This window comes from Colletes gigas, unplaced genomic scaffold, assembly GCF_013123115.1.
Source record: "Colletes gigas isolate AHSC1104 unplaced genomic scaffold, ASM1312311v1 Colletes_gigas_Sc00015, whole genome shotgun sequence".
Taxonomy (NCBI): domain Eukaryota; kingdom Metazoa; phylum Arthropoda; class Insecta; order Hymenoptera; family Colletidae; genus Colletes; species Colletes gigas.
In genome coordinates, this window is record NW_025106644.1 from 5580848 (window position 1) to 5604612 (window position 23765).

At 40.8% G+C, this 23765-nt stretch overlaps 2 protein-coding genes across 3 annotated transcripts; one reads left to right on the forward strand and one right to left on the reverse strand.

Annotated features, from left to right (window-relative positions):
• Positions 1–23619, reverse strand: LOC122400043 (E3 ubiquitin-protein ligase CBL-B). The gene is made up of 8 exons (XM_043401241.1): positions 22774–23619; positions 6382–6528; positions 6042–6308; positions 5739–5958; positions 5498–5662; positions 2198–2474; positions 1116–1706; positions 1–125 (listed from the first exon to the last, which is right to left on the reverse strand). Exons 1-7 carry the CDS (start codon positions 23337–23339, stop codon positions 1120–1122), a joined length of 2229 nt encoding a protein of 742 aa, XP_043257176.1. The 5' UTR covers positions 23340–23619; the 3' UTR covers positions 1–125; positions 1116–1119.
• LOC122400044 (probable phospholipid hydroperoxide glutathione peroxidase) lies at positions 6903–10892 on the forward strand. Of its 2 annotated transcripts, XM_043401242.1 has the most exons (6): positions 6965–7026; positions 7520–7630; positions 9087–9189; positions 10035–10144; positions 10225–10316; positions 10387–10892. In XM_043401242.1, exons 2-6 carry the CDS (start codon positions 7567–7569, stop codon positions 10600–10602), a joined length of 585 nt encoding a protein of 194 aa, XP_043257177.1. In that variant the 5' UTR covers positions 6965–7026; positions 7520–7566; the 3' UTR covers positions 10603–10892. The 2 variants fall into 2 exon arrangements, with proteins under 2 accessions (XP_043257178.1, XP_043257177.1); XM_043401243.1 differs by lacking the exon at positions 7520–7630 and having other exon boundaries at positions 6903–7026; positions 10387–10889.
• Positions 23620–23765: the final 146 nt, after the last annotated feature.

Sequence of the window (23765 nt, forward strand, 5' to 3'; positions counted from 1 at the left end):
TTTTTAGGTGTCTGTTGCTCATAGAACAAGAAAGTCTGAGACGCGGAGAACACCTATTTCTCGTACACCAGGGACAACAGGTTCTACACATTTTATGCATTTTCACTGCCCTTCGGTGTTCAATCCTGAAACAAAAAGAAAAATATTGAAGCATCTCGAGTTTGGAAAATAAATATATACAGGGTGTTCGTCCACGGGAAAAATTCTAAGGGGAGATTCTAGAGGCCAAAATAGTGCGAAAATCAAGAATACGAATTTATTGATAGAGGCTTCTTTAAAAAGTTATTAATGTTTAAAGTTCTGACCGTACTGAATTTTTTTCTCGAAAGTGAGTAGGATTTTGAGCGTATGTGTAATGACCAAAAATGATTGTAATTGACCTCTGCAACTGAAAATAATTTTTTTTGAATAATTTGAAATTTTTTTTTCGGCGAAAATATTTGGTACTTTCTCGAATTTTTTTCTCGAAAGTGGGTAGGAATTCGAGAGTATGTCTAATGAGCAAAAATAATTGTAATTGACCCCCTTAGCTAAAAATAATTTTTCCAAAACGATTTGAAATTTTTTTTTCGGCGATAAATTTAGGCACTTTCTCGAATTTTTTTCTCGAAAGTAGGTAGGATTTCGAGGATATGTCTAATGACCAAAAATGATTGTAATTGACCCCATTAGCTAAAAATAATTTTTCCAAAACGATTTGAAATTTTTTTTTTTGCGAAAAATTTAGGCACCTTCTCGAATTTTTTTCTCAAAAGTGGGTAGGATTTCGAGGATATGTCTAATGACCAAAAATGATTGTAATTGACCCCTGCAACCGAAAATAATTTTTTTAGAACGATTTGAAATTTTTTAATTTAATTTTTTAATAACTTTTTAACCCTTATTTTGGCCTCTAGAATCTCCCATCAACATTTTTCCCAAGAATGGCCGAACACCCTGTATACTGATGTGTCCATAGTCTTCTAAAAACAGCTGATAAAAGGCTCAAATATAACCAGACAAACAATACATAAAATTACAATTGAATAACAGAATTGTAGACTGGTGAATACATTGTTGACTGTTTCAGGAATACTCATACGGACTACTCGATACTTCTTCAAAAATTTGTATACCTGGTCAAGAAGATTTCGTGGCAAATTCGTGGAGTATGTCGCAAGCCATTTCAAGATCGTTCCTAGTAATACCCAGCGCTCTGATCACCGCATCTTGGGCAAACCCAAGTGCCGTCAGTTTGGTGATGTGTTCCACGTTTACATTCTCGTATGCCGCGGTTTCTGGCTTAGCGGAACCGGCAGGATCGTCTTTACCCCTCATCAGAGCCGACAATCTAGCTGTGTTTGCTTCAAGATTGATGTTCCTGACGACGTGCTGTCTTGTACCGGGTATCACGATCGTGTTCTCATAGTGATGATCCTGTCTGTTGTACTCTTTGCTAGCTTTTGGTGGCCGTGGCACCGATAACGGGGGTGGAACCGGCGGCACGTTATTGCTGGATGTTGTTTGACTCGATATGGAGGATGCACCGTTGGAACGACTAGGTTTCTCAGGCAACGTCGGTGGTTGAGGTTGCGTAAGAGCAGCGTGGCTTCCTTGGGAGCGACGAATGTGCGTTCTGCCAACTGGAAACGGCACTGGTGGTATCGGTGGTGCCGGAGACGGTGAGGATGCACGGTGCAACATGTCGTATCCTGCTTCAGAGTTCACTGATCAAATAAAACAAGAGCTGTGAGACCTTGGACTTTGATTCAAGCTTAAGAACTTGTTAAGGGGGGAACCTCGTGTAAAATGAAATTTTTCAACATTTTTTTTTTTGCTTAAATTGGTAGGAAATTTCCTCAGGAATATGATAAAAAAAGTTAGAAAGTGATAAGAAATTTCCTTGTACTGTTGTAAACGGGTAATAATTAAAAATTTTAACAAAAGAAGAACGTCATGCTTTTGCATAAACTAACTATTCTATTTTGAGTTTTTTGTTTCACATCATTTTTGTGCATTGGATGCCATTTTCAAGCCACCATTGCACCGTTGTTATTAACAATTAAAGTTTATACAAAATATTTTTCTTTACGTTATAACGTTAATGAATGATACTTCAAATTTTAAATGAATCTGTGCATTGGATTTTTCAAAAAAAATTCTTGAAAAACAGGCCATTTACATGAGGTTCCCCTCCCTTAAATACACTGATGTTTACTGTTATTATTTTGTTGATTGTCAGCGCTGGAGTTGAACACCGTGTTAGCTGCTGGCAATGGCGGTGGCGGTGCATTCTCCTTTGGCACAGTCAAGTGACGACCGTTCCTGGAGTGACTGTTCGGCGTGGGAGACGGTGATGGTCGTCGAGGAGGTAGCGGCGGGCTCGGTACGATTCGTCGCGCCGAGACTGGCGAATTTGTTGGACTCGAGTCGTCTTCTTCGTCCGAATCGTCGCATATCAACCCGCAATGCCCGTTGCACAGATCCATTATTTCCTAAAACATTTAGGGTAAACAGGAGATTGCATTAACTTCGACGCCACTGTTTAACGTAGAAAGGAGACTGGTTTTACTTCTGATCTTTTAATTAATGCGACAGAATGCTCGAATGACTGTACAGGGTGTTCGCGTTATTACACAGTTTGTAACCGAACGATGAAACTTTCCACTCGCGAATACAAATCATTATGCACGGTCATTCGAGTCAGGTTTTAGACAGCGTTTAGATTCTTTTGTAAACGATATTAGTGGAATAAATTTTGTTCGGATAAAGTGTAAAATGAGGCGTACAAATTAATTTTAATTCTCGACGTTAGCCATTTGTAAACTCGGTGAGAAGGGTTAATTGGGTAATTAGCGTTGACTGCAAAGCGAGCGTGTAAATTCGAAGGAATTGTTCGGCGTCAGTTCAGTGGTTTTATCCGAATCGGAGAACAGATGATACAGGGTGACTTGCAATAAAGCGTACGGTATTTGCTTCTGTATTTTATCAACGTTCCAAACAGTCGCCACAAATAAATGGTCCCATGACGCGTCCGTGCAGGCCACCCTGTATATGCGAAGGAAACATCACACAATTAAATGCACAAAGTTACAAAGCGTGAAAGCGTACGGTCATAATGCATTTGTTCACTTACCTGCGTCCAGCAGTGACAAACCATTCTCCTTCGGCTATGTACATTACCGATTAGCGTTCGATCATGCAGCGGGCAGAGCAATGGACCCAGTAGGTAAACGTTATGAAAATAAAGGTATAAACGATCATGCGAACGATAATAACGAATACACCTTGGTTCGTTTTTTTTTTTTTGTGTACAATGTTCCATGTTCGACAAAAACAGTGATCCACAACTAAAAAGTCCCAGCAAAACCGGGGGGGCGTTGTGTGTTATACATGTGCAGACGTAACTCGATGTAACGATGACATACAATTTTATTTAAATGATAGAAAAAACGAAAGGTAGAGAGACATGACGAACGAGACGAACCGTACTCGGTTCCCTGACATTTTTACAATGATTAGGAGGAAAATGTACGCTACAGAGTAATGTTTACGAAATATTTATTTTAGATCTCTATGTCGCTGCTGATATACACAGGCAGCTTGGAACAGATCTGAATCGGGGATCGATCAGCAGCACTATCCGTCGTACAAATAACGCTAAACGACTACACGTGAACGCAGTAGAAGCCTGATCTTTCGATTTCTCGTGTTTCTGATGCAACGGGTATATAGAATACTTCGGTGCTTACGTGGCTACGCTCAAAGAATTACTGTTCCTCGTTATTCGACTGCCAATCTTAGACGAACTAAAAAGAATAAATTGTTCGGTCGAGTGCATACAGAATCTGCGGTGTCTGTGTATTAAAATCAACAGCTTCGATATTCGGCATGAAGTGCTCTACCTACACGATCATTGGTAATAAAAAATCTTTCAAGACTTGTTTTATGCGTGAACGGAATAAATAATAAATATCTAAGGTAATGAAAATAATTAACATCTTTGCCCTGGTAAAGATGCCGCATGTTATTACATTGTTCCTATCGCCAACAGGTACGTAATTAAGTCTAGTAAAATACAAAAAAAAGAAAAACGACGAACGCGTAGCGTCCTTCCACGGGAAGGAAGCACAGTTGTGTTTATATGTTTGCATCCCCGCTCTAGCTGCTGTCCGCTGATCGGCTGACTTCGTCACCGATCTCGACCAATAGCGGGCCAGCGGACAGCAACAGGAGTGGGTATATAAACACGCTGTTGCCTTCTTCTTGCGGGAGAACGGTACATTCGTCTACAAGCTACATAGCACTTCTTGTTGCTCGATGTAAGCTACGCTATTTCCCTCGGAATATAACTACGCTTTTTATCTACTTTTTATCCAGACTACTATCAGTATCACCTTTATATGCTTTTATCATATCACTGCTCGTACAAATATTAATAAAATACCAGTGAATCACTTCCGTGGAGCAAAGCAAAGAGAGGACGAATTTTTTTACTTCCTACTTTGCCAACGTAAATTTATTAACGATTCTCGTTTCGAACTGCACGCTAACAAAAGCATCGATCCGACATTACAAATGTCCTATTCTGCTAATAGCGTGTACTCGGTATATCATAGACGAAGCTTCCACTAATTTCAACAGGTCGCGTTATGCGTATAACTGCAAAGAAGACGCTCTGCCAGCTATACGCATTTGCACATGCATTTAAAAAGTCGATTGATTCCTTAACCGATCGCGTGCAAAAAAAAGATTTTACTCTATGGTACAAAAAAGCGGATGATCCGTACGTAATCGTTATCGCGAATTGCGCACGGAGCGTTCGGCCATAATGTTATCTCTAAAACGTATTGTTCCATTGCTTCAAACAAATCGTTGTACTCTGAGTACAACTTGCCACGTGTTTCGCTTCGTGGGAGCATGAATAATGAATGCAAACACTTCATAGTAAATGAAACAAGAACGGATGAGTCGTACAATAAGCCCTGAACGGTGTAATGCAAAAAAGCAACCTACCTTAGGGTCTCCATAAATGCAAAAATTTTTGTTTCTTTTTTTTTTTTTTTAAAAACCGTGTTAGTCCGAACGAACACTCGTAAACTGCAAAAAACATTCGTATTAATCGTTCGTGAAAACTATTCAGTTAAGCCATTCTGCGTGTTTCTTATGTACATACAAAAAAAAAAAAAAAGAAAAGACAAAAGCGAAAAAAAATATGATCCGAACAAAGCTCACATAGAGACAAAAAAGTTGGTCCCTTTTTACATCGTTCACTCCTCGAACATTCACAAGTAACCTTCTTGTCGTTACGTTTCAAGCTTGGCGTGCCTCGCGAGAGGCGACGTGTTCGATGATAATCCTACGAATGATATGACGTGACGATCGTATAAACTCCGAAATCTTCGCGTGAAATGCATGAAGCATTCTTTAAAAAAATGAGGCGTGTTGCTTGGGAGAAGTTGTTATACATAGAGCACATTTAATATAATGAGGGTAGGTGCTACTCCTAGTCGGATACCTCGGTGTCGGGGTCAAGATCCCGCGTGGGGGTCGATGCATTACTAACGGACGCTGAATGTGTTCCAGGCCGGTGTGTTCTTCGTGGATCGAACGGATCGATAACTATCTGTTCCGTTCCTTTAATTTCGGCTCGGCAAAACGGGCAACCCTGTCCCTCGGAATCCTACAAAATCGTACATCGGAAAATTCTTTCTCGGTGCACGTCTGTGCACGAAATGAATAAAGTTTACGTTAATTACCTGCCAAGCCGTGAGGCACGGTGTGCAAAGAAGATGACCGCAAGGTTCTATCCTCACATCTTTGTCATTCTCTGCGCAAATTTTACACAACTGGAATGTGCTACCCATTTCGCAATACAGTTCGTACTGTTCCGCCGTGACCTTTATGTGCTCCTCCGGAGTAGGCTGCACCGCCCATGTTAGATCAGGATTTATGTTATGGCCATCAGGGTATAAGTAACTGAAAGAGAACCATTGAAAATTAGAGACCTTTTAAACTTCTGTTAGAGTAACTTTCTGTTCCCCTATTCCGTATATACTTACAAGCCTTCCCGATATCCGTCAAGCAAGGCTTGACAAAGACTTTTATTGTGAGGTATCGTTTGAAGAATATCTCCATCGGACGTGACATAGCCGATAGCCCATTGTCCTAACCTTGTACAACTTAACCGGAACACGTAACTTCCAGGTCTGCAATACTTTTGTAAACGTGCCTTCACTTCGTCGTAAGTAAGGAAAGCTACGTATCCGGGATGGGTCACAGCCAGAATTTTCCAATTACGTAAAAGCGTAGACCAGGGTTGAAATAACCTACGAAGGACAAGAAAGATATTAAAATCTAGTAATACTATAAAATAATTGATTTTCGTGTCTGTAAACTTACCTTGTAAATACATCGAACTCAAAGTTAGAGATATAGTCATTGCATGTGAGATCTATCGTAGATTTCAATGCCATAGCTTGCAGCACAGAACTAATCGGATGAACTTCGTTCAACTTGTCTCTGAATACTTTCCATGGGACCAACGTGCTAAAAACAAAACCAGAAATTATCTACTGTTAACGCATTAAGCATTCAATTGTAACATTTATTATTATACCTTGTTTCACCTTATTGGTGAAAGGTTACGAAGCAGGTTGAACTTAAAAGGGTTAAGGGTCAATTATAAAACCGGGTGCAAATTGTGTACATCGTCGTAACATGTGATAATTAAAAATAATTATTTTTATTCCGACATTACGATTGATGAGGTTCTATTTTAGTAGATTAGAAATTCAAGTAGTAAAATCTATAAGCCCCATAAAATTCGATGTCATTCAATGAATCAGTTTCAGAAAAATAAAATGCCCAAGTCATTTTCTACTGTAATCGTACGTCGTCATACACACGTATACGCGCGTATGTGTGCCGCCCGGTAGATGCTCATTTAAGCTAGTAGATGGCGACCGGCTCGTCAGTGTGAAAGCAAAGCTTCTAGTGCGCGGTTGACTGTTCTCTCTGTTTCTAACGATTGTCAAGATATCATTGGTAAGACAGCATGATTATTACCATGAACATATATTATCGTGCACGAATCATATCACCGTCGTTTTCATCGTATAATACGTAGCAAATATAACGTGATTCTGTGTAAAACATCCGGACGTCTCCGTGCAACCCGATAGCACGGTCCTTTCGAGGTTGGCACGACGAACGACAGATGGCAATCGATATCAATCCGTCGTGTGCTAAAATTTCATACATTGTTGTAACGGTTTTTTTGGAAAATTATTCTTTGAAATATATATATATATTCTTCACGCTGTTTTACAGCAGTATCGTACCACGGTTTACCCAAGAAAATTACACAATTGTTTATAATCTTATCCGTCGTTTGGACATCCGAATGTTATCGCGATTACCGTTATCCACCATCTGTACATCCCTTCAATAAACAATGATAAATTTGAAATCACGGTGAATTAACGTACTACGCGTTATTTATCTCGGACCCTCTCGCCTCGTAAATAGTTTAGTACAGTTTCAGGGACAGAATCGTGTACGTACAGCAATACTACGCGCCGAGGAATGCGTTTTATAAAATTGGTGCTGCCAGTGGGATTTGTCGATCACTTTATTCGAAATTTCACAGGCACGTAATTCGATAAGTTTTACACCTGCTTTCCCGCCCTCCTGCTATGAGAAAACCGAGGTGGAATCTTTTTATTTCAAGGATGAAACTTAATACGAAGATCGAACTACAGAGACGATTATTAGTAATTGTATGATATAGCATTGCAAAACAATTCGTATTATAAATTCATTCGTATAAAAAGATGGCACAGCTATTGTTTTAAATGAAGTATCATTGCTTTTTTAACAAAACCATCCAACGATCTCGAAATTAATAATTCCTACGTGCTCAGAATATTTTACGACGAAGCAAGCGTATCTTGCCGTGTCCTTTCACATCATGGTCAGTGGAATACTTATATTCTGCGTGCGTACGTGCCTACTAGTAGGATGATACTACGTCCTCAGGTGTTCCCAACCTGTTTAGCGTATCTACGCACCTTAATAAACCGGATCGACAGACAAAATATTTGTACAGCATTTAAAATTTGCCCACCAAAGCACGAAAGATTGCTAGCACAATCTGTGAACCGGCTGATAAACATGCTAAATTTAGGTTGGGAATTTCTGCTGGCGTTTTGTATCGTTCCAAGCATGTTATCGGAATGTTATTTGCCCAAATTTATGTTGTTGACAAATACGATATTCGTTTACCTTTCGCAGCTCGAAGGTATAACGTGTTGCGGTATAATAAAATAACAGTAACGTAACTTTGATACGTGCTAAATGTCACAGCATTGAACACACAATCGATATAATACACCTTGCACACACCAATGAGAAGAACGATCTATACGCGACACGTCATACATTAATTATGAAGAAGTTGCAAGTAATCATTACACGAGTAAGGTTAGGGTTAAATTAGCGCGAGTTTCTAACCTTCGAACAGGTTAATCGATCGAAACGAGAAACACACACAATTATAGAAGACTGCATTTTTTCTGTTTCGCGCCATTTTTTCGTTGTTTGCATTCGTTGTGTTTGCAGCACTTTAAATCCACTATAAAATACATATTCCGTGTAAAATAACATTGAGATATTTTAAATGTCGATCGAATTCAGTCCGTGGCAGTAACTATGACCGGAAATTAGAGTTACAAGGAAGCTAAATCGATTAACAATTTTACCGCCAAAAGCATCGAGGTGTCCGTTTCGCGCCATTTTTCGTCCTTTCCATTCGTTGTGTTTGCAGCACTTTAAATCCACTATAAATGACATATTCCACGTAAAATAATAGTGAGATATTCTAAATGTCGATCGAATTCAGTCCGTGGCAGCAACTATGACCGGAAATTAGAGTTACAAGGAAGCTAAATCGATTAACAATTTTACCGCCAAAAGTATCGAGGTGTCCGTTTCGCGCCATTTTTCGTCCTTTCCATTCGTTGTGTTTGCAGCACTTTAAATCCATTATAAATGACATATTCCACGTAAAATAACAGCGAGATATTCTAAATGTCGATCGATTTCAGTCGCGGCAGCAACCATGAGCGGAAATGAGAATTACAAGGAGGCTAAATCGATTTACGATTTTACCGCCAAAAACATCAAAAGCGAAGATGTCCCACTTTCCAAGTAAGTATTCCGCCTAGTTAATTGTTTTCTATACAGGGAGATTCTAGAGGCCAAAATAAGACGAAAATCAAGGATACTAATTTGTTGATTGAGGCCCCGTTAAAAAGTTATAGAAACATTTCCGGCCACACGGTATATTTTCGGTAAAGAATTTTTTTCTCGAAAATGCGTAGGATTTTTGGGGTATGTCTATTCACCTAAAATGATCGTAATTGGCCCCCGCAACTGAAAATAATTTTTTTAGAATGATTTGAAATTTTTTAATTTTTTTGACAAATTTTGCACATTCTCGAATTTTTTTCTCGAAAACGCGTAGGAATTTGAGGGTATGTCTATTCACCTAAAATGATTGTAATTGGCCCCCGCAACTGAAAATATTTTTTTTGGAACGATTTGGAAATTTAATTTTTTTGAAAAATTTCACACCTATTCGAATTTTTTTCTCGAAAACGCGTAGGAATTTGAGAGTATGTCTATTCACCAAAAACGATTGTAATTGACCCCTCTAACTAAATATAATTTTTTTAGAACGATTTGGAAATTTAATTTTTTTGAAAAATTTCACACCTACTCGAATTTTTTTCTCGAAAACGCGTAGGAATTTGAGGGTATGTCTATTCATCAAAAATGATTGTAACTGACCCCTCTAACTAAATATAATTTTTTTAATATGATTTGAAATATTTAACTTAATTGTTTAATACAATTTTAACGAAGTCTCGATCAACAAATTGATATTGTTGATTTTCGTGTTATTTCGCCATTAGAATTTTCCCCAGGGTTGGCTGAACGCCCTGCATATTCATGTACACATGTATGCCATTCATTTTGTTGTATATTTACAGTTACAAGGATCACGTATGCTTGATTGTAAATGTGGCGTCAAAATGCGGATTCACGGCGACGAATTACAAGGAATTGAATGAATTGTACGATGAATACGCCGAGTCCAAAGGTACAATGAATCCGAGAGTTCTATTTTCCAACACAGTTTTGTTAACACTATCGATCAATTACAAAACAATATCTTTACAGGTTTACGAATCTTGGCATTCCCTTGCAACCAATTTAATGGACAAGAACCAGGCGGCAGCGATGAAATATGCAGTTTCGCTGATCAACACAAGGTATTCGAATCTTTTACGAATACAAATAGAATTGGAAACTTGTTCAACGTGTGCTTGCGTTCTGTTTTAGGTGAAATTCGACATGTTCGAGAAGATCAAGGTAAACGGAGACGAGGCTCATCCCCTTTGGAAGTACATGAAGAAGGAACAAGGAGGATTGATAGGAAACTTCATCAAATGGAACTTCACCAAGTTCATCGTCAACAAGGAGGGGAAAGTTGTGGAGCGACACGGCCCTGATGTAGATCCCAGTAAACTGAAGACCAAGCTTGAGAAATATTTCTAAGCATTCTTGTACTGTTCTCTCAGTCTGCTATTCGTACACAACACACATTGTAACTTGAGGAACACATATTTAAGAATAATGCATCGACTGCACGTTCCTATAAAAAAACATAAAAACCGTATCAATATTTTATGTCAAACTGTAATAGATTTTAGACACACGGTGTTAATATAACAGATCTTTGCTATTATTTTTCTGTCGACACATACACTTTTCTACATAAAAACGAACAATCTTTTTTTTTTAAATAAGTACCGATAAATAAATGTTTTATTACCGTATATATATATATATAAGTGAGAAATAATAAACAGGTAATACCAATATAATACCAATTTCAATGCCATGTTTTTCCTCTGAGCCGTGTGAATCTCCGTCTGATAATATTTTTATGTTGTTTACAGTACAAGAAGTGTTCCCTGTAATAGAATTAGACAGTAATCAGCTGAATTTTGGTGATTACCGTCTGTCTGCCTCGTTAGATGCCTCGCCTTAGTGGAAGAAAATTCGAAACCTGAAGGGATCGTGGAACAATTAAATTGAACCGTATAAAAGGCACTAATGGCGTTAAAAATAGACCCGGTCACGAACAAACGTAAACGCAGTGACGTAGGACGAAAGCACGCCCGCGGCACCCACTACCAACGCGGAAAAAAGACAATGGGTCCGCACGTCAGAGAAATCTATAATTGCAACGTGCCTTTAAAGCACAGGGATTGCTTTCGCGCGTCCCGTGTGCTGCATTCATTCCCCTCTGAAAGGTGACAGATTGTTGATGCAATATCCGGGAAGTAGGCTGGCCCGACTCATCGGCCTTTCTCAACCAAATTCTTCCACTTTTCACAATGTCCGTTTCGCGACATGCGGTCACCTGCCATTCTGGCAAAAGGAGACTCACTGTCGAGTACATCTGGCCGTTTCATTCTCAACGATAGTTCCAATCGGTCCAGGTGTTCACGATAGACTTCTGTAGCCATCTTTTTATTTTCAGCGCCTCGGGCGGATTAAGAAAAGGATTGTTTGTTGTCGATTGGCCAGAGATCATTTATTGCGGCGTTGTGTCTGCCAGTGGACGGTTTCAATATTTTAACCGAGCTGTACTAAATTTATTCAATGAATTATACAGAAGAAATGGATCGTAAAAGAACACATGTTGTGGACAGAATAAATTTACTGCTGATAATACCGGTACTTTCGTAAACCAGTATGATGTCATACGTGTTCATGCTTGCACGTATAAGGATGGTTACGAATGTAAGAAGAATATGTGTTCAATTGAACTGAAATAAATAAGAGGAATACGCAGGGGTGTTAGGTAAACCATGGTGAATGATTATACCCTCGAAATTCTACCTACTTTCGAGAAAAAAATTCGAGTAGGTGGTGAAAATTTTGGGTGAAAAAAAGAATCTCGAATCGTCTCGGAAAAATTATTTTTAGTTGCAGCAGTCAGTTGCAAGCATTTTTGGTGAATAGACATACCCCCGAAATCCTACTCACTTTCCAGAAAAAAATTCGAGTATGTACTAAAATTTTTAGACGAAATTAAGAAATTCCAAATCACACTAAAAAAATTATATTTAGTTACAGGTGTCAATTGCAAACATTTTTGGTCAAAAGACGTATCCCCGAAATCCTACGCAGTTTCGAGAAAAAAATTCCAGTAGATGCTGAAAATTTTGGGTGAAAAAAAAAATTTCGAATCGTCTTGGAAAAAATATTTTTAATTGAAGGGGCCAATTACAAGTATTTTTGGTCAAAAGACATACCATCGAAATGTTACGCAGTTTCGAGAAAAAAATTCGAGTAGATGCTGAAAATTTTGGGTAAAAAAAAAAATTTCGAATCGTTTTGGAAAAATTATTTTTAGTTGCGGGGGTCAATTACAAGCATTTTTGGTGAATAGACATATCCTCGAATTCCTACCCAGTTTCGAGAAAAAAATTCGAGTAGGAGTTGAAAATTTTGGGTGAAAAAGAGAATTTTGAATCTTATTGGAAAAATTATTTTTAGTTGAAGGAGTCAATTACAAACATTTTTGGTGAATAGGCATATCCTCGAATTTCTACCCAGTTTTGAGAAAAAAAATCGTGAAGCTGTGAAATTTTTCGACAAAATTGAAAAATTTCGAATCATATTAAAAAAATTATATTTATTTACAGGGGTCAATTACAAACATTTTTGGTGAGTAGGCATATCCTCGAATTTCTACCCAGTTTTGAGAAAAAAAATCGTGAAGCTGTGAAATTTTTCGACAAAATTGAAAAATTTCGAATCATATTAAAAAAATTATATTTATTTACAGGGGTCAATTACAAGCATTTTTGGTCATTAGACAAATCCTCGAAATCCTCCCCACTTTCGAGAAAAAAAATCGGGAATCTGTGAAATTTTTCGACAAAATTGAAAAATTTCAAATCATATTAAAAAAATTATATTTATTTACAGGGGTCAATTACAAGCATTTTTGGTCATTAGACGTATCCTCGAATTTCTACCCAGTTTCTAGAAAAAAATTCGAGAAGCTGTGAAATTTAAACGTTAATAACTTTTTAACGAAGCCTCCATCAACAAATTGATATTCTTGATTTTAGTCTTATTTTGGCCCCTAGAATCTCCCATTAAAATTTTTCCCACGGTTGACCTGACACCCTGCATAGTGATTTTTTGTGACACTTCGAGGGACATAGTCTATCTTGCTAATGTTTTGTAGGTGTCTATAGTGGAACGACTGGACTCTCGTTTCTCTCAGGGACGACCCGATGCACACGCATTCGTCTCCGTAGCGCGTTCCAACAGTGTCAGAAATTAATTCGACGTTCTCATCTCGAAAAATGGGTCGATGCATCCCAGGCACATTCGAGCAACACGATGACATAATTACAGGCCATCCCGTGCGAGAGCGGGTCAAGGATGAAAGGCGAACACACTCGACCTACCGCGAAATATTTTTTTCTCTTCTTTTTCTTGCGCGTTAATACTTCAAGAACGGATGGGCGTACTACTACGCCTCCATTTGTATTTATTTTATCTAATCAGTAATCTTCAAATAGAATCTAGTTTAATATTGAATAATGTTTTTAGGTTCCTGGACGATGGACCAAAGCGTTGAAATTCACATTTGGATGAAATGTGGCACTCTGTCCGGGATCTGGGTAACGGTACGCAGGATGTAAAGAAAAGAAAAGACGCCTAAGCTCGCCGAGGCGCGTGTCCTTCCTGAATTTCAATCCTGTGCCGCTTTACGTCACCGTTAAAACTGGGTCACGTCCTCTATTGCAGGAGTAACCCGTGTCTCGGAATTGAATGTTCCGCGATATATCCACACACACACGCGTACACAATACACACAGTGTCCCACGCAACTGGGGAAAAGTTTATATCTCGAAAACGGACGTCGGGTACAAAAGAACGCCCTAAGGCAAAATTAAACGTCATCCACTCAGAATGTAATTTTATTCGTTCCCATGCATTGTTTGGAATTTAAATGTCAAGAGAGCTTCTGTACAACATTCACGGTGCAATATGTCGTCCATATTCAGCAACTAAAATTCTGCACGCTCTTTGATTATTATCAGAAACGAGCTTCCTCCAGGTGATAAAGTCGAACGTGACACTGTGTGGGTAATGTGTACATACATACATATGCATAGACCAGCGCGTGGTTAATGTACAAAATGAAGCCGAGAGATACTAACGCTATAATTAGTCGTCCTTGCTTGTCGACTGATCCGAGGCTCGCCTCCATTCATAGATCGCTGGCTTTTCCAACGCGCCCGTGTCTTCCATGATTCGAAATCAACTGACCGTAACATTGAACTTTCTTTCGATACTTTGCGCCCGCGTTCCAGCGAATTGTTTATCGCGTTTATCGACAGGCTGATAAACAGTTGGCGATTCGCTGCAACGAACGTGTCGCGACACGGGAAAGCTGGGCAATCCGTATCTTGCTTAAGAATTTTAAAACAAAGGATGACGAATGCCCGATGCACGCAGATAATGAAAGGCCTCTACAGGCAACCGAGACCTCGTTAGAAACGTGATCGATGTTTTAATATCAATTCTTATCTTTGCAACTGTTTAAATGATCTGAACTTATGCTTCGATAGTTTTCAGAAAGGAAGCCTTTAACTGGAAACCTTCGCCGTCCTTTTGTTTTTCTACCCACGGCAAAAAGGTTCCCCCCGTTCGTAAGGTTTCCAACCATCGACGGTTGAACGCAGTTACGCAACGCACGGCGAAAATACACCCATGGAAAATGTCAGTGGAACGGCTGGAGACCGCGTTTCAAGGATGCCCCGTTCGTTTCAAAGGTTCTGCGTGCACGTGTGTATCTGTGAGGCTACTCCCTCGACGGTGCCTACCGTTAACCGCGTTATCGACGTTATATCGAACATCGTCGCCGCTGGAAGCAAAGGTGCTCTCAACGAGACACGCGGGGGAACTGCAAACTTTCAAGATACCATGTAAAGCAAATGTACAAGCACCCGTAGTCTATCTTCCAAACGCACAGAGCATCCCAAAAGTAACGTCACTGACAAATACTAGAGTCTAGAGTGTAGACTACGGGTGCTTCATGCCTCATCGATCGTCGCTAGAAGGAAAGGTGCTCTCAACGAGACACGCGGGGGAACTGCAAACTTTCAAGATACCATGTAAAGCAAATGTACAAGCACCCGTAGTCTATCTTCCAAATGCACGGAGCATCCCAAAAGTAACGTCACTGACAAATACCAGAGTCTAGAGTATAGTCTACGGGTGCTTCATGCCTCATCGATCGTCGCTAGAAGGAAAGGTGCTCTCAACGAGACACGCGGGGGACTGAAAACTTTCAAGATACTATGTAAAGCAAATGTACAAGCACCGTAGTCTATCTTCCAAACGCACAGAGCATCCCAAAACTAACGTCACTGACAAATACTAGAGTCTAGAGTGTAGACTACGGTGCTTCATGCCTCATCGATCAGGAGGATTTCCACCCCAAGGATTTCACTTGTTGCTAAGCGATCTGCACTCACCAGACGCTCTCACTTGTATTTCGTGGACAGAATTTTAATAGATAGGTACGGTGCAAACGGGGGGGTGGAGAAACGTCTCCTCGAGCTTGACGAACCCGAATAAAAATCTCGATAAACGTGGACGAAGGATAGTCGTGAATGGCCGGTCTACGCGTGGCCACGACGATTCGTACAATTCGCTCGTTTAATTCGCTTTAATCGCGACGTCACGTCCCCTTCCTTCCGCTTCGGCTCCACGTCCGGATGCGAGCTTAACTCGCCGACTGGCAACGGGGGCAGAGAGAGAGAGGGGGGGTGGGGGGACAGGATTTTCGACGTAACTCTTCAGACACGGATAGCTGATAGACATCGGGGCCTATCAATGCCGTTCGACCCCCTCACCCCCCCGTTGATCGGAATTTTTCTACGGAAACTAACCCGATGGTGGTGAATTCGCGTTCCAGACAGCCGATATTCCCACTCGCGTACGATATCGATCCTACGGCGAGAGCGTACGACCCCTTTATTCCGTTCCTCCGAGCCTACAGGCTGTTTCACCTAACCGGGTAGATCTACAGTGACCTCGAGTGACCTTCAATCATAGTCCATTGGACTCTGCTCGAAATACTGCATGAGAATGTGAATAGAAAGCGTGTTATTTAATATTGTATGCGTTATGAGAGCCACAAATCTATCTATGGCCTCCTTAGGGTCGTTTGAAGTATATCATATAAGTGATAATATCATAAATAATGATATAATTAGAGTTGCCTTTGTGAGAGTCTTCTAGACCTGGCTGGAGGATCCGCCATTTTGAATTTCGGTAAAAGTCTTCGATTTAAGCCCACTTTCATTCAAAAAGCGCTCAGAATGTGAATAGAAAGCGTGTTATTTAATATTGTATGCGTTATGAGAGCCACAAATCTATCTATGGCCTCCTTAGGGTCGTTTGAAGTATATCATATAAGTGATAATATCATAAATAATGATATAATTAGAATTGTCTTTGAGAGGCTCTCCTAGATGTAGTTAGAGAATACCGCCATTTTGAATTTCGTTAAAAGTCTTCGATTTAAGCCTACTTTCATTCAAAAAGCGCTCGTCCGGGTCGTGACCTTCATTTGTGAGTAAAACTCGCTTTTATAGGATCGAGCCCGTGTACTCGTTTCGAGTAATTATACGGAGTGCTTCGTTATTAATCGACACAATTTCAGAGGCGAATTTAGCGCGGCAAAAGGTCCGTGTAAATATGGATCCCCATTTAACTTCGTTTACGTAAAGTTTAACGCCGCGGTGCGCGCAAATATGATGCAACAACGTATCAGCGGGGAACGGTCCTTAAAAATATAAAATTCACTTTAGGAACGAAAGGTCAACAAGCCTCGTTGCATCAAACTGCCTTTGAACTTCTCGTTGCAAACGTGCATTGCGAATTTCAAGCACTGTTCGACCTTTGCTACCTCGAAATTACAGAAAACAGGTGAAAGGAAACCCGTTCGGTTAACAAATCTCGCAAGATTTCAATGTTCATTGTGATTAAAGATGGCGGTGATCACAAAATCACGACCGTGATCCGAATGATGGCGTTTTAGTGGTGGTTCACGTGAACTGTGATCGAAGATGGCGTGCAAAATCACTAACAGTGATCACAAAGGTGATTAAACTCCATTTACGACCATGATCCGAATGATGGCGTTCTAGTAGCGGTTCACGTGAACTGTGATCGAAGATGGCGTGCAAAATCACTAACAGTGGTCACAAAATCACGATCACAATGGTGATTAAACTCCATTTACGACCGTGATCCGAAAGATGGCGCTTTAGTAGCGGTTCACATAAATTGTGATCGTTAGTGTTCCACTAATTCAGTGGAAATTCAAAGAATTACAAATACGCCACATTTAAATTGTATAGTAATGTAGTCTAAGCAATGAAAAAGGCTGCTTAGGCTGTTTCAGTCGATTGTTTAAATAAATGATAAGTTTGTTATTACGAAAAAGAAGCAAAACTCTTTAAAAATACGAAAAGGTATAAAATGATCGCTAACGAAAATTCTTATGTGAAAACATACTTATTATACATTTATATTATAAAGAAATAAGTTAGAATTAAAAATTACAAACAGGTTAGTTTAGCGTATACGTTAATTTGTTGAAGAAATTTAACTTTTGATTTAATTTTTTAGGATTGAAAATTCCGAAACTATGGAAACGATTTGATGACCAGAGGACGCCATCTTTGCGTTTGGAAAGAAGCAATGGAGGCTCGGTATTTGCATGGTAACGCTAAGCCGATTGTACCTCGCAGCGACATATTGCATCCGCGTAGTTTACGAGACACCAGAGCTTTGCACCTGATACCCGATATCTCGTGAATAAACAGGAGCCGTGTTCTCGTACAACACACCGGGCCCGCGATGCGTACTCGAAACGGAATTCAAAATATATCGATACATATATCGATCACCCAGCGAGCTCGACGTGGGTCGAATTAACGGTCTTGTTTTAGGCCGGATGCGGTAATTCGGTGATTCAGGGACGCCCCGCCACGAAAACGCTTGATACACCGACGGTTCGAATACAGGGTGTTCCAACAATTCGTCGCACGGCAGGCCTAAAATATTCGACAGTAAATATGACTGATAAAAATCGTACGAATTAAAAGAGGACGTTAAATGGTCCAACCTGTATCTACCCAAGGGTGGGGGAAGAAAAGACACGTTAATGAAATAATCGTAGGAGACAAGAAACCGGAATGCTCAACCTCGTTGGATTCCATTCTGCCTCACCACTTTTTTCTCATACGGCTTTCCCAGCCCACATCCGGATATCGTTATACGTATCGTGAAGAGAAGAGAAGATTCTGCAGCCATACATTCGCCGGCTCCACTACAACGATCCGTTCTATGCGTCGGATAGATGACTTCGGTCTCCTTTTCGATAAAAGCTCACCCCTTGCCACCGACTTCCGGTACACTCATCACTGAAAACATCCATTAGCGAGGCGAGCTGGTGGTCGCGGTCGCTTCCACGCCGAACACGAATTTAAATTCGTTCCAACGACGGTGTTAAAAAAGAGAGAGAGAAAAAAAAGAAAAAATTACCACGCGCCTCTGCGTGTTCTCGATTTATTTTTCGCTCGGATTACATCACCCGGGACACCCTGTATTTTTTCCCCCGCCCACGACGGAAGTAAATTTATATCGGACTGCTGATTTTTCCGAGCTATCGCGTAGGCGTAATGACGATAAACACAGGGTGATTCCCGGAACTACGTTCGAAGCGTAGATAGGAAAAAAGTGATGGAAAATTTTGTGTAGTTGAACGACCTCTATTGTACTATGAAATAATCTTTTTTTCTTCTATCTTTGCCTGGAAGAGAGACGTAGAACTCGGTTACTAAAATCGCTTTGTATATTATTTCCGGTACGGATAAACCGAATCGAAGCTCACGTTTATCTTATCCACGGTCGAATTAAACGCGCCGTGAATCCGGGTGTTATGCTCGATTTAAAGAGTGCCAGCGTCGCGTGTACGGCACGGTGCGCGCGCATGCGGCGACCGGATGTCCCCGGATCGTTTGACCGGAAACTGAAAGTTCGCACATCGGCGTAATCGAATCGGCTCGCCGCATGTTAATCGCGCTGCAATCGCCCGCATCCTACCGTTCCGAGCAGGAATGGTTCTCCGATAATGCTCCACTCCTGTTTAACCTCCTTCGAAGAACGCGTGGGCACTTATATTACCAGGAAACGCAATGTGCTACACGAGTTACAAAACGACAAAAATAGCACACGTCCTTACGAAAAATATTGCACAGCAGAGAGTTTCAGGTTAGTTTCGTTAAGAATCAGCGACCCCTACATTCTGGAACACACAGGAACTAATCTGATCCTATTATTTAGATTTGTGTTCCACAGGCTACAGAACGACAAAAATAACACACGTCTTTACGAAAAATATTGGACAGCACACAGGTTTCAGGTTAGTTCTTTCGTTAAGAATCAGCGACCCCTATATATTCTGGGGCACACAGGAACTAATCTTCTGGAATGCTGATCCTATTATTGAGGTATGTTATTCTGCTACTAGGTTATGCAGAAGTTTCGAATTTTGTCTGTGGGTCATCGATTCTCGATTCTAGGTTTAGGAACGATTCTAAGAGGTTGGACGAAGACTTTACTTCAACGGAACACGATGGTGCATTAGTCTACCTCGAAACCCGCCCGGTGAAATTAGAAAATACTTGGCTGAAAATAGAATAAGCTTCCTGGGAAACGATAAAATATTAATACTTTATGCGGCCCGGCGAATCGGTTATATTAAACCCGTGGAACTTTAAGCATCCGTCTGCGTCGCGCGGCTCTTTATTTATTTATTTATTTCGCCCGCGAACGGGATTAACCCCGCGACACGACAAAATTAATGTCCACGTAGTTTGTTTCGAAACTAGCACGTCCTTATACAGGGTGTTCCGACCACCCCTGGGGAAAAATTTTAATGGGAGATTTAAGTCTTATTTTGGACCCTAGAATCCCCCATTAAAATTGTCCCCAGGGTAGGCTGAACACCCTGTTAATACTAAAGTATATAGTGTTGATTATGAATTTCAACAATGAAACAATATGCAATTTCATGCAGTTTTGTAAAAAAAACTTTTGTTTAAATTCGTTCAAATATACGTAAAATGTAAGTCAGATTGAAGTTTTAAATTTTTTCCTCGAAAATGCGTAGGATTTCGGGGGAATGTGTAATGACCAAAAATGATTATAATGGACCCCTGCAACCGAAAATAATTTTTTCAGAACGGTTTGAAATTTTTTAATAACTTTTTAATGAAGCCTCAGTCGTTCTGGAAAAATTATATTTATTTACAGGGGTCAATTACAAGCATTTTTGGTCATAAGAGATACCCGCGAAATCCTCCCCACTTTTGAGAAAAAAAATCGGTAATCTGTGAAATTTTTCGAGAAAATTGAAAAATTTCAAATCATATTAAAAAAATTATATTTATTTACAGGGGCCAATTACAAGGATTTTTGGTCATTAGACGTATCCTCGAATTCCTACCCAGTTTCGAGAAAAAAAATCGGGAATCTGTGAAATTTTTCGAGAAAATTGAAAAATTTCAAATCATATTAAAAAAATTATATTTATTTACAGGGGTCAATTACAAGGATTTTTGGTCATTAGACGTATCCTCGAATTCCTACCCAGTTTCGAGAAAAAAAATCGAGAAGCTGTGAAATTTAAACGTTAACAACTTTTCAACGAAGTCTCTATCAACAAATTGATATTCTTGATTTTCGTCTTATTTTGGTCCCCAGAATCAACCATTAAAATTGTTCCCGGGGTGGTGAACACCCTGTACACGTAAATCAGTGCACAGCGTCTAAGCGAACTCATTGAATCCAAGAAAAAGTCACCGTCGCGACTAAGGCTATTTGCTAAATTGCAGATTCCATTAACGGGGTCACAGCGAACCGAGCTTTGTTCTGTACGCCATGGGTCTGAAATAAAGAACGTAGGTAACTGTTCCATTACTTTTGAACAAATTAAAAAATGACTAAACTTTGATAATAACACGAACGATAATGTTTACTTACGACGTGTGATTTCAGTTCGCAGCGAGAAGAAAAGATGACGCGTTTCCGTTCGACGATATCGGAAATGGTACGCGACGCAACCGATAAAAACACATCCGTGATTTCATTAGAAACGCCGCCGGGCGAACAGTTACCGCCTGTATTAGCGCAAAGCTACTTCCGGTGCATGTAATCGGAATTCCATTTATACCTCGTTACCGAGCGTCGAACCGTGTAAATCGTCAGGACGAACCGTTACCGACCATTGTCGGTCGGTTACTGTCCATTGGTCGCAGGTACGGAAGAAAAGAAAGGAAATCCTCTCACGATTCCGGGGAACCAGGAACACGGTCCAATGACAAAAGAATTTAACCGATCGACTAACGGTAGAACTTCAAGACCGAAAGAAACTGCTTCAAATGGAGTCTTAAGTCTCCAAAGTCATAGTCACGATCGTTATCTGAAAATTTAACACGTCCACTTTCAGATCAAAACTGCATAACGTTCTACAAGATGAAAATTTTGATTTTACACAATTGTAAGCTACATAACCGAAAATTTATTTTACTACTTAAAAATTAATTTTTCTAGTATCATAGTAGCCTATCGATAACTATAGATTTTGTAAAATTCGTTCTCCAGGTTACTGTTGACCAAACGCTCTAAAGACTAGAAGAGGACGAGGGGGGGTGAAGGGGTTGGGATTGTTTTCGTTTGGTATCGTTTTACAAATCATACGCACACCTACTTTTACTGGAATACGTCATGACGCCGTGCTGGCCGGCTACGTGCCGCCGCGTAGCGATTTATCAGCCGGTATAAATAAACGGCGAGAGCAGTTCGAGCCAATTCATGAATGACTGACTGCCGCTGCATGGTCCGTCCGGCGAAAGAACCTCGCGATATGTCGGCGTACGAGAAGAATTGACCCACTACTCTAAATTCGAGACCATTCCAGACTCGTTTTATCCGAATCGATCCCATAGATCAATTATCAATTTAAAAAAAAAAAAAGTAAAAGTAAGCATCGTGTTCTTTTCAAGTACACTCAGATAGTTCCACTGAAAGTTAACGTCAGAAATGCGATAACGCTCAAATGAATTAACGTTATCATCGAGGAAAATGAAATCTTATACTTTCGTGTCCGTATCTCGAAACAAACGATAATACCTATCGTCGTGACATTGTAAATCTATAAATCGAAAAACCAACAGATTTTTTGTAGAGAAAGAAAATACAAGTGTCAGAACCGAGACATGTTCACCTATTTTGGTACACCCTGTATATCGGTTCGCGCGTGAAAAGGAACACTTCCGGTCCGGCGAAATACATTTCGCGAACGGGCCGTCAGCTGCACACGAGCCGACACGTCCCGGTTTTCGGTTACGCGATAGGTAATGTCAATATCAATGAGACGTGAGGTCGTTTTTAGGTTAGGTGTGCGCACGTGCGAGCCCCAAACAGCGCGCGTTTATTATTCGTTTTTACGCACACGTCAGGGTCGCGAGGCACACGCGGGCCGAGTGTGGTCCTGTTTACGCGATCGAGACGAGGGAAGAACGGAAAAGGTGGTGGATCGATGGTACGCACCTGATACCGAAGCTTTCTTTCCAGAACTCGGCCGCGTCCGCTTTGGTGATACGGAACTTGTGTCCGGCGAACACACCGCTCGGAAAGATGGCCTTCAGTTCGGACAACATGTGGCTGAACACGAGACTCAGCTTTGTCAGGTTCCTACGATAGTGGGACGACTCGTCGAACATCTTATCCTTGCCCTCTTTGAACAATTTTATCGCCTGCTTGCACTTTCTCATAAGGTTGTTTATGAACACGCAGAAGTGCTCGTTGCTGTGCAACACCTGCATCCTGTCCTCGTACTTGCTGTATATCAGTCTTAGTCGCTGGTACGTGTCGGGCAGGATGTCAAGGATGAACGGCGGTGAATTTTTCAGATTCATCCGTTGATGTTGACAGAGCTTCACCACCTTGTCCATCAGCTTCCAGGTCTTATCCAACATTCGTTTGTCGGTGGAGAGTTTCGGTAGTGTCATCGGGTCGGCGAACCGACCGTGGAGCTTCTGAAATATCGAACCTATGTGCACGGCGCGCGTACGACTGCTGTGTCCTCCCGACGACATCTTGACGTGCGCGTGCATATCCCTCCGACGACCGGGGACTCCCTGGTGGTGGTGGTGGTGCTCGCCTTCGACGCGAGTCCCTCGCGCACACTTCCACTCACACCTTCGTAAGAATCACCAACAAACAAGCCTCCGGTTAGGTTAGCCCTGGTACGCACTCGCGCGATACGGTACAATGCATTTCCCCTTTAGCGGGACGCGTCCACTGCGTCGACGACCTTCTCACGAAGTCGCGGCCACGAGATGCACCATAACGTTACGCGATACCGCATCCTAGACTTGCTACACCGTACTGACAACAGCGGACAACCACACGAATCGACACTGACATGACCAAGCGTGCCCGTACTCGTTAATTATGCATTTAATTCCATCCACGGACGCTTGGCGGCGCTGCCGTAGCGCGCTCAATTTGAACCGTTTGGGGTCGCGAATTTCACGAGA